The sequence below is a fragment of the Aricia agestis genome, chromosome 8, assembly GCF_905147365.1.
Source record: "Aricia agestis chromosome 8, ilAriAges1.1, whole genome shotgun sequence".
Taxonomy (NCBI): Eukaryota; Metazoa; Arthropoda; class Insecta; order Lepidoptera; family Lycaenidae; genus Aricia; species Aricia agestis.
In genome coordinates this window covers 6,582,070-6,594,267 of record NC_056413.1, presented here as the reverse complement: position 1 = coordinate 6,594,267, position 12,198 = coordinate 6,582,070, and the positions used below count along the sequence as shown (strand labels likewise).

At 36.0% G+C, this 12,198-nt stretch overlaps 1 protein-coding gene across 9 annotated transcripts in view; it reads right to left on the bottom strand.

Moving 5' to 3' along the window:
* Positions 1 to 12,198, bottom strand: part of LOC121729604 (TLD domain-containing protein 2) — a 208,107-nt gene that overhangs the window by 67,978 nt on the left and 127,931 nt on the right. For 4 of the 9 annotated variants that reach the window (XM_042118170.1, XM_042118171.1, XM_042118165.1 and 1 more), the window contains exons 3-4: positions 8,646 to 8,708; positions 6,611 to 6,708 (exon numbers count right to left, since the gene is read on the bottom strand). In XM_042118170.1, the coding sequence (XP_041974104.1) occupies positions 6,611 to 6,708; positions 8,646 to 8,708 (161 nt within the window). Of the gene's footprint in view, positions 1 to 6,610; positions 6,709 to 8,645; positions 8,709 to 9,565; positions 9,587 to 9,686; positions 9,893 to 12,198 lie in introns of those variants that run through there. The other 5 variants (XM_042118172.1, XM_042118166.1, XM_042118168.1 and 2 more) reach the window with 3 other exon arrangements.

Here is a 12,198-nt window from a genome sequence, read left to right as displayed (position 1 = left end):
TCAGTACAGGACAGTGACTTGATTCACAGCTGGAAATCGAATGTACGAGGCTTAATGTGCTCGTAAAACAGTACATTAAACTTTAAAGCACGTGTATGAACGTTTACGACCGACAGTTACATTGTATGGACATCATAGCGATGGTCATTTTTATTATTCGGCCGTTCGGCGCAAGCTTAAGCTCCGTTTCCGATAGATCGAAACGATCTATCGGAAAAAAATCTATTCATATGAATATATTTTTAGAATGACGTACGAAATCCTTTCATATTTCATACCATTGCATTGTTTTAAAGGAGTTTATTATTTGAGTGACCGCCCAAAGAGCCCGCGCAGTCAGTCTGACTCTAGTCAATTGAAATGTGTCCGTGACCCATCATTTGCATTTTGATTTGAAACTCTAGAGTCTAGCACATACGTCATAAAAAAGTCTAATTTTTCACGAAATTGTACAGAAAAACAATTAAGTCTTCTGGAAAACCGAGTGTGTTGTTTTAATTAAGCGTTAAACGCTTCGCGTATACGTAGATTTACAAAATAAGCAAATTAAAACGCGATCAGAGTTTTAAGTGGTGTTAAAATTTTTCTAAATATTTTTTCTAAGCTAGATTTAACGTTATATGTGCTAAAGGACTATAAGTATTAGGTATGTAGATAGATGACTCTACCGAAAAGAGTTAGTTATTCTGAAAAAAACTCTCTTTATAGAGTACTTACCCATTACCTACATGGAAAATAATATTATGTCTGATGTAAGTGCTATGCAAATACATGACATATTTAATGAGGAAGGATAAATGTAACGCATTTACAATTCATATTAATAAGGAAGTGAAAGCGGTTTATACATAAAGGAGCATGATAAACTCAAGATAAACTTTTGCTAGGAGATTTTTTAAAGATTTGTTCGTAGATTTAAAGCGGAAATCCTATTGCAGTGCGCAGGCGGAATAAGGGTGCCCGCCCACGTCATTCTTTTTGTATGAGCGTTATTATATTATCGGGCATGATTGGAATTTCATATTATTTTTCAACGACCTTTTACATGACTTATGCGTTGCGCTCTTGCAATTGGAATGTTTTATTTTTATCCTACATAAAATCAGCCTTTTACGTTGGACGTGGGCGGAGAAAAATATTTTTCCAGTAGATGCTAAAAATTGACAAAAATCACGACTGTTTTTCACCACGACTCGGTCGATGCGCCCCGCGGGCCGCGACACGTCGGTACCTAAAGCTTCATGTTGCTACCTACTCATTAAATATATTTTACCAGTCAAAGGGTTATTAAAAACAAATGAATCACCGGGAGCAGCCGAAATTTGGCAAACACGACCCTTTGATAAATGGCAGCGATGATATATGGTTCGGCAGTCGCGGATGAATTGGAACAAGTCGATTGTGTGATGGCGACAAGATTGATGCGAGCAAACACATGCACGCGATGCAATTAACATCCAATCTGGGGTAAAGGTCACTCGGATAAACCCCCCAAACCCCTCCTGTCCCTCCCGGGTGGGTTACCCCGGCAGACCCCGAGGGTTTCGGGGTAAATCGATAGCGCGTTCCGATACCTGTGCCTCGAAACCCGAGCATTACGACCGTCATCCTAATTATTCCACTTTCGTACCTCGCTGCTCAATATTACGAATTTGGCACGCGTCCAGCTGCCTCTATAATGAACTTAAAGCGGTATGTTCTATAGCAAGCGGTAGGCTTGAGATGAGCGTTTAAAATGGCCTTCGCATATACGTTGTGGATGATTCGTATAATAGTCTCCGAGCTATGTGACCACACTTAAAACATTGTAGTGCCTGGGAAATTATAAATGTCTGTAGTGTCCATCCCCAAGCACTTGCAGAATTCCTACAATCATAACTAACAGCATAGCCCGGAAAAATGAACTGATCAAAGTTTAGGACCGACTTGTTTTCTTTTCTCATACGACGAAGAACATGCTCAAGAACCGAAAATATCTTTGATACGCACTACCTGGGATCGAACCTCGCCCTCGCAAGTGCAAACCAAAGGTCTACTTCCACTAAACCGTTATTTATTATAACGAAAGAGGAAAGTTAGCTTGCGGTTTCGCGCAGCTCTAAATTACAGCCTTTCTCGACATTAGGTAAGAAGTAAGAACTATGAATCAAGTCGGTTGGATGAGCTCTATAATAGTCTATAGTCTATACTAGTCTTAGGTACTCTGTACACCTACTTACAACCAAAGACTTCTAAATTCAGGATAGGACTACTACTATTTATATTAAAAAAAACAAAGCAAGGTAGTATTATAATAATATGTGTGACAATGTTTTACCCTAATTAATGTCAGAATGGCCTTACAAGTTGCAACATACTATGGTGTGACATGCTTTTTGCCTCGATATATCGATTGTTATCGATGTCCATAATATTATACGTCTATGCCTATAAGATATGCACTAAAGAAGATTCGGAAAACATTAATTCTAAATACCTATGTATTGTTATTTCACTGAGAAGTCATCAATGAAAACTAAAGAGCAAATCTTTTGAATCATACATTCTGAGAGCTTTTCCGTTTTACCTCGTAGCAAAGATTATAAAATATTTTATAAATTCCACATAAATTACAGTAAGTATCAAAATTGTAAACTTTCTGATTCATCATCGCATATCGATGAACAAAATCACTGGAATTATCGCAAAGAACACTCATAAAAATATTTTGCTTCCAAAAATTTCAGTTTCATACTCAAATATTTAACATTTCCATCTGGAAAAAAACCGGTATAAATTCTTAGCACTCAAAAGGTAGTGAATGAAAGATCGATATCTCGATGGCGTGTCGCTCACATACTCGAGTGAACGGAGAACGGTGAACGGGGAGCGGTGAACGAGTGGCATATAGGCATTGTTCGCGCGGCGCGGCGCAATTGGCTCTCGTATTGTAAACAAAATACCTCTGCCATATATTGTAAGTTGTAACTTATATGATGTTGCCGGCAACAAATTGCGGACACAAAAATTCGATATTTCTGATATCACGTGGGAACCGTAGATTTTACGGGACACACTACTTTGTCTTTTCTCGTATCTCAAAGTAACTATATTTTAAATTTAATTTAAATTGGTTTAGCTGTTTAAGCATAAAGATTTAACAGACAAAAGACAAGACCAGTGACCAGCCTGCCTAGCACACGCCCACGAGATATCTCACTCTCGAGATAATTAAAAACTACTCGTCTCATAATGTCAAAATCTCGACATTATCTCGACAAAACTCTAAAATAATGTGTTACATATTTCGATGATATACGATATGATATACGCGAGAAAAAATGTTTGTCATGATAGGGTCAATAGAGATGAAGAGACAAACCATCAAACATCGAGAAAACATGTAGAGTGAGATATCTCGTTGGCGTATGCTAGGCAGGCTGCACACATTTTAACATTTATTAGTGTGGATTTACAACAAGTACTTATTCAAATGTGTATTACCTTTTACTTTGTATTATAAGAAACTGTAGCCATGGCCGCGTTACTACATTCAGACTATCTAAGGGTGAAGCCAAACGAGCGTAATTTTATGAGTCGTGAGTCGCAGAAATTCGGTCGCGTAAATATCTTTTCATACAAATCATGACTCACAAAATTACACTCGTGTGAATCAAACAGGACTTTTGTATGAAACTGAATGCAGCAGAATTTCTGCCAGCCGAAATTCTGCGACTCACAACTCACAAATTACGCTCGTTTTGCTTCACCCTTAAGTACTGAACGTCTAAGGACAGCTGCTATTGATCTGCGATCGACTGTTACCTACGCACTGTTACTCTCTAAGTATCTATGACGAACTGCTTTCTTAAATTTAAGTAATAATTATAAGATATTTTCAGAATTATTTAAAAACGCCTTCCCAAGCTACATTGATCAAAATTAAAGCTAATATCAAATATTATAATATGATTATAATTTGTAAAATGTAGCTCTGAAAACAATAACAGTTATAGAAGAATAAAAAAATCACATGATATAGTCCCAACTAACAGTAAATAGTCGGGTGTTAAGAACCAGCCAAATGGGTTAAGTCAATGACTCATGTCACATGTGATAATTGAATTGCAGCCAAATGCATTCAGTGGAAAATTATTTCATTAAAATTGTGGTGATGTCACGGGAATCTGGGACGTTAAATCGATATTTTTAAATGAACGTATTTTGTGACAATATTCTAGAACAGTGTTTCCCAATTAGTGGTACGCGTACCCCCAGGGGTACGTGAAATTGCATCAAGGGGTACGTGCGGCTATCAGTAAAAACAAGAATAATTTCCGGATGTTAATCCAGGGTGTCAACTTACTACCTGTATTGGTAATTTCATCAAAATTGGTCCAGGTGTTTGAGAATGAAAAAATAACGAACATACACACACTCACAAACTTTCGCATTTATAATATTATTAGTGTGATTGCTACAATAAGGGGTACGCAAGTTTGAGGTCTTTTTTGAAGTGGTACGCAGCAAAAACTAATTGGGAACCACTGTTCTAGAATCTTTGTCCGTGCATTTGTTATAAACTTTATTCATTCTAACCTTACCATAATATTACAACTGCATGCTTAAACAGCCTTACATAATATTTAGATGAAATCAAGAATAAAGACTTTTAGATCCCTGGAAGGATACATCATGCAGTTTTTTTTTCTCGAAAAAAAAAAAACAATCGGTTTATGCACAGCACAGTGGAAGCTGTAGGCATCTAGTATGAAGATTTAGTTGTAATAAAAATCTATCAATGTTCTCGAATTGCTTAGTCGGATACTTATTTAACCGTCTGTCTATTTAAACATGGCAATGAAAGTATGAAATCATCCGCGCTAGTACCACATAAACCCGACCGGCGCGACCGTATGTCGTCATGGGATTTTATCGCAATTAGTGAAACATCACTCGATGAGATTTTGTACAAACAAACAGACACATAAACATTTAACGACATGTTTATTTCCGCCACCGGCTGCCAATCCCTGTCGACAGATGACGGGGTAACAAATTTCGCACGTACAATGTATAGGCTAATAAAACATTTATTAGCTATGTCGATGGAAAACAACCAAATCCATACTAATAGAAAAAATTCGAAAGTGTGTCTGTCTGTTACCTCTTCACACCCAAACCGCTGAACCGATTTTGATGAAATTTCGTATGGAAGTACTTTCGAGTCCCGGGAAAGGACATAAGAAACTTTTTATCCCGAAAACATGTAGGTACCGTTCCTGGGGCTTCATCTAATATTATAAAAAAACTTGTCGATCCGACAAACGTTGTTTCGCCACTTAATTTAAAAATATGTTTACATTCAGATTTACTTGGATCCGAACCACTATAATAGTACTGAGGACGTACTACGTATAACGTAGTGCCGTGCTAGCATACGCCAACGAGATATCTCATTCAACACGTTTTCTCCATGTTAACTGGTTTATCTCTTCATCTCTATTGACCCTAACATGACATACATTTTCTCTCGTACGTCTGTCGTCAAAATTAGAGATAATTTTGTTTTTTTTTTTATAAGTGCTATTTATGTCTATATACTAACGAACTATATACGAACGAGAAATTTAGCGAAAAAGAGATATATATCGATATCGACAATATCACTACGCTCGAGAGTGAGATATCCACGAGATATCTCGTTGGCGTATGCTAGGGGGGCTGGTCAACACTCGTAGCAACTGCTACGCGCCGCTACGCCGGACAATGCACGTATTTTTTTAACATCTTTAAATTCATGTCTAGCAGCTATCGTTCAAAGTATTACATTATTTCGATAATAAGGTTAACTATTAACAAAATGTATCAATATACTTAGACTTTGGTCACATCATTTTAAAAAGGTTAGCGAAAAAAAAATTACCTGTATTTTAAAGTATTTTTAATATAAACCAAATCTATTCGTAATTTTAAAGAAAAGCGCAAATTAAAAATTCACCCCGTTATCTTCACAAATGAAAACTTGTAGCGGAAACGTCACAGCGTTCCGGTGAGTGTGCCGCCCGGCGCCCGGCGAGCTACCCTCAAATAAATTACCGCTACAAAGGAGACGGAAACTCAAACCGCTGAACATCCAAGCTCTTTGTGACGGTCTCATAACGTTTAATTAATAGCAATAGTTTAAGGATGAAAAATACAAAATAATTTTGTTTGACGAAAATATAATTCAATTCACTACTTAGCATGAACCGCAGCAAGCTAGCTCCGTACCTACTAGGTGTGAGCAGCAGCATATTAATGTATGCGTGTCATTAAAATATTAACATTACCAGCGACGTATGCGTGGTGGCCATTAGCAGGGCAATGCAGAAATACAGGGTTTTCGATATTCCTCTTCATCAGGGGATGGACACGATCCACAGAAAGCATAATTTGGCTTTGCGTTTTCGAAAAGGGTTACGAAAATATTTTCCGATCTAGAGTTAATGTAGAGCTCTATAGGTGCCTGCACACGAGTCCTTACGTGATACGTTATGTCACCAACTTAAAACCCTGCCTGATAATTTCGATTGTTTGCTTACAATCACATAAAAATAGATATAAAAAAAGTATAAACTGTAGTACATACCTCTGTTAACAGCGTCGAATCGGCCCTCCACCTTCGAGCGCAGAGTCTCGAGGTCGAAGGGAGCGGCGAAGCCATGGTCGACAGAACGACTCTTGGACCTGGAAATTTACAGTATAACACATTAATTAACTGGAAAATTATATACAATTACATAAACAATTATATAAGAGGGTTGTCCTAGTAACTGCGAGTGTCCGCTCGATCTCGCTGGATGTTACCGGATTTGTGACCGTCTGAACATAATATCAACATCGGTTGTGTGTTGTTTAGGCTTCGGCATATTATGTCTATTAGCACTTCGTTTGTCTGTGTAATAACCCAATATAGTTATGACACGAGACGAGTCACAAAGTTCATTTTAACCCATCAATTCCCTAGCGGCTGCCGGCTGCCGCATAACAATTGGTAATAATAATCTATTGTGACTGCGATACCCACGATGGAGGTGCTACATATCTTTTTATAAACTTCTGTGACTCGTCCCGTATCTGAGACCATAGGTCTTTAAAAAATCTATAATTTTTTATCTCTAGTCTCGAAAGTTGAGTCAATTTTTGTAAGACATTTAAAAAGTGAGACATCAAATCCCTTTAAATCCTCAAATAATGCACACATAAGAAACAGTGACAAAAGCGTCATTTATTATCGTAAATACCACTCTTTTAAGAGCTTAACATCCAAAATAATCTCGAATCTGTATCCATATTAAGTCGTCAAAAGTGGGAACAAAAGAGTTTTCGCGAATGACGAACGCTAAAACGAAACGCTTTGAAAAACACGCGCCCCAAATAACTGTAATGCGAATAAGCAAACAGCTGATGGCGTCAATTGAAACGTAAACAGGATACAAAGACGGGACTTGCCAGGACACCGCTCTATATAGAGGTCGCCAACGTCATCCTCATCATCATAATCACCATTGTCAATTTATAGTTGATCGCTATTAAGTATTTGTGTATCAACCCACAAAAAATTTGGGTGCTGATTTATGAATGCTGTCTGGTTCTAAATTATATAAAGAACAAGACTGCATACAAAACTCAATGTGTCATTTTTTGCGGGTTGATACACAAATGCTTAACAGCCAGTTTTACTTCTGTTAATAACAATTAAATTGAAAACAAAACAACTAGCCAGTTTTAAATAAGTTAAATAAAACCCGCTAAAATTGGAATGATTACTTTGGGTACTACGGCTGCGCTAATGGTCCGAGTGTCCGAGATGTATGAAATTCTTAGAATCGTTTTTGAATAACGCGTACCTATCGGTCTGCGCTGGTATTTCATACCGTACATTTTGGTTTCGGCGCGGACGGTCAGCGGGCGGTCAGCGTGAGACTAAAATCAGCCTACAATGACAAATATACATTTAAATACATAATCTAACAAACTATTTTTGGCTACGCCCCCCTGACCTCCATTATACAAGTACGCTGGACTTATGATACCCCTTGAAATGACTGCTGGTTTTTGTGCCTATTTGAAGCGGAATCAGCGCCCCCAATGCGGGGGAAGAGAACTAAATTTGACGTAAAAATGACGTTTGAAAGTCGCCATATTAGCGCTGATAGATACAATAATATGTTCAGATTATATGACAGTGACACATTTTACCCATTAGTGGCTGATAGTGTGAAAATAACACATTGTATTAGTTATTATATCGTGTCAATAATTTATATGCTCACAATAAAAATAATTTATTTTTAGTTCAATTTTTTGTTTCAATTAGGGGAACAAACAAGAACATTATTTATAACCAGAAACACGCACATAAAACAGTCAAAAATGAAATTGTTATAATTACATACAAAAATTATGATCTACAAATGTGTATAATAAATAATTGTAGCGCGAACGTTTTAATACAACACGTAAGGCTCCGCACACACTTGCGACTTTCGAAACAGTTTTTCAACATTAAAAATCAAAACTTTTATTTTTTGCAAAATTTTACAACAAAAATTGCTAGTGTGTGCAGAAAATGAAACAAGCCAGTGTCACTATGAAATATTATGAAAAAAAAATGAAATTACCTCTTGAACGACTGATCGATGCTCTCAGCGCTCCTCGACAGCTGCTGCGAGGCTCGCCTAGACCTGCATGCAATAAACTTCGAGCTAAGACAGGCAGTGCATGCAAACAATATCTAAATTCTAAACTACAAAATGAGCTGCTAGGGCCCGCGCACTGTCGACTGATATGTCTTATGATTTGCATGGATTAAACACACGCAAAATAAAGTCTTCTTTTCCACAAGTCACAACATGAGACCGTGCAGTGAAACCATCACGTTTTGTGGAAAAATAGACTATTTTGAATGTGCTAGAGTTTTTAATCTGGACACAAATGATGGGCGACAAAGCCGACAGAGACATTTTAAGGAGGACAAAGACATTTTCGTCGCCCGTGCGCTGGGTATGATATTTCGCAACAAAATATAATAATGCATTAAAAGAATCAAAATTGTGCACTTGCGAGGAAATTAAAATAACTCGAAACGATAAAACTTATAATGAGAAGCTTTTAAATTCAGTACTATAACGTGTTTCATACAAAAACACCGCGGTCAAAGTGAACGCGGTGCCGTTATAAACGCTCAGAGGAGCATTTTAATTCGAGTTTAAAAATGTTAAAGTTCTCTCGGGCGACTTCTGTGTCGTTTTATTGCTAAGGTATGGGACTATCGTTTTTAGCACACACTCACATTTGCACAAATAAAAAAAAACAAGTTAGGGCCACTGCATACTTGCGTCAGTATGCGCGATTCCCGATATATTTATTTTTAATATCAAGATACAAAGTATTTACATAATTTATATACATAATAATATACATAATTATTTAAAAACATTTTATTTTATTCGCTTAAAAATATTCACGATGTTCCTATCAAATTCATGACTGCTCAATATCAGAAAAAAATCTGTTATATTTGTGACTTGAACTAGCCTACATGCCTGCAGGTAAACAATCGTTGTCGACCTCCCTTGACAGTTGACACCTAATTTAAACACATGACACCAACCAATTAAGATCAGGCGTGATACGGTGCTAGCACTATCAAGTAACATTACCAGTTACTCCGAAAGTACTCCAGCAGCGTCATTCGACGGAGCTTCGCCCTTGTCCTCTTAAACGCCCTCAACACACGATAGAAGATTCTAACACATTTCGACTTGAACCGATTCTTGATATGGACCAACTTTATAACCAACATCAAAAAAGAAAACTTCAAGATTTGAAAAAAAAAAAAGGGATAAGTTGGTTATTATAAATTATCTATGTCTTATCACCAGTCGCTACTACTTATTACGGACTTAATCTAAGAATATTGATCTGGGTTAGACTATTTATACGCGATGCGAACTAGTGTCTTGACCCCCGGGCGAGTGGCTACGTCATACGAGACCTCTCCATTCCGCTACTGGAGTGCACATCCTCGAGGGTCCGAGTAAAGTGGTGGTCTAATCATTGGCGTAACCTTGACTTTGTTATAAATTTTCCCTTATTGACAAACTGATAAAGAGTTCTCTTCGAGAGCCCGCTGTCTACTCACTTATCTATTATTGTTTACTGTATTACATTTATAGAATAACAAATGCTCGAAATAATGGTCAATAAAAGCAGGTATCCGTATGTATACTATCTATTATTAATTATTATCTTTTTTTATAACTCAGAACGAACTTTCTACATGATGACTATATTTTTTACATGATGCCTACCAATCTTAAACTCAAAAGTTTTTAGAAAGCGAAAATAAAAAGACATGACCTATAAAAGGCATTTACCATAGATACAGGAGATAACATAAACTATAATCTATTATCATAACAATTTCATGCATAGTCAATAGTCATACATCGACGAGCGTAAAAGCAAATAAATCGCATATTTTCTGTAATGTATGCACTATGCATATTGCATAAACATAATATTTATACTCTTTATGTATCGGTGTGTGCTGATTGGAATCCATTAAATACATGCTGAGCATGCGTTGTAAAACAAAGATTTTAAACCCAATTTTGTATTTCTGTTCATTATTTATTGGTAAGTACTTTGCCAATGTCTTGTACAATAACTGTACAAGATATTAGCACCCTTATTAATATAAAAAAAAATACACATTTAAATTTTTGTTACTAAAAAAACCCGAGGATGACTGAATAGATTTAGCTAATTTTTGTCTTGAAATATTCATGGAATTCCAGTGAAGGTTATAATCATAATTGCAGTAGAGCTACACGCTGGCTCTCCGACTATATTACGCTAGTTATAACTTATTTACTGGTATAATTTTCAGAGATGTTGTCTACAACAATGTCATCAATCATTCATAACTTTAGAATTGTTGTAAGCTCAAGGCTTACATTAAACTTCGTTTTCTAAGTTGTTTTTTAAAGAGACAAATATTCCTCGCCTTTGCCCGAGTGGAATAGTATAATAGGTTAAAAAAAAAAGTTCTTCGCTTCGCGGAGGGGATGGGAAGGTCACATGGGGCATCACTCCCTAAAACGGCTTCGTTTTTTCCAACATAAGTATTGTGTCTATTAGTATTTGTAAAACAAAGAGTTAAAACTTTTTTCAGGGTTAACAACCTGAACAATTTTTACCCTATATAACTAAAAGTATTCTATACTAATCACTGTGCTAATTCTGTTATCTTCAGTAAATTATTATTAATAATATTTCCATTATCAATATTACTATGTTTGCTATTCATTGCCAACTTATGTTAATTAGATGCTATAATGATAAACATACAAGTAGTTTACATATTATAGCGTCTCAATTAGTATAAGATTGTTTGTTTAGCTTAATAATTTGACTCTACATTTAATTTAGACGCATTTAGATAATAATTTTTTAAAATCTAGTTAAAAATATTATTCACGAAGTACCTTAGTCCCTTAGCGCCAGAGCAGGTTAAAATTAACTTTGGGTTAACAATGAACATAATAATATAATATCTCTCCGATTCTTCGTATTTAACAAGACTAGAGATCGCCCGATGGTCGAAATTCGACCTTACTTGCAACGACATTAGGACTACTACCTATATTTTGTAAAAAATATTGACTTCATCATAGTTTTTTTCAATTCTTGTCTCTGGGACTCAGCTGATCTCAGACTGGCCGTTTAAGCATTGTCTAATAGTATCTAAAATTAAATAAAAAAAACAATAATCCATTTTCAATTTGTCAACTTGTTGTCAACAGACTTCAACCATAAATAAAAGAGTATATTCGTATGTATAGGCTTGTCACTCAAAAATCTGTCATTTTTCCTAGTAGTGGTGTCGTAGTGTGTGTAACGTTTTATTTGTTAAAAATATATATGATAAAAGCATAATTTTAAAATAATATTAGCTCGATGCACTCCTTCACCATATAAACTATAACTATGCGAAATTTCATGTACCTACGTTTCCCCATTTTTCGTAAAAAGGGTTACAAAGTTTTTCTCTCACGTATTAATATATAGATTAAAACTCTTAAGTACCTACTCAATTTTTTTATAAAGAATACATTTTTTACAATGAATATTCTCTGAATGTCGATACTAAGTACTGGTGCCTACCAC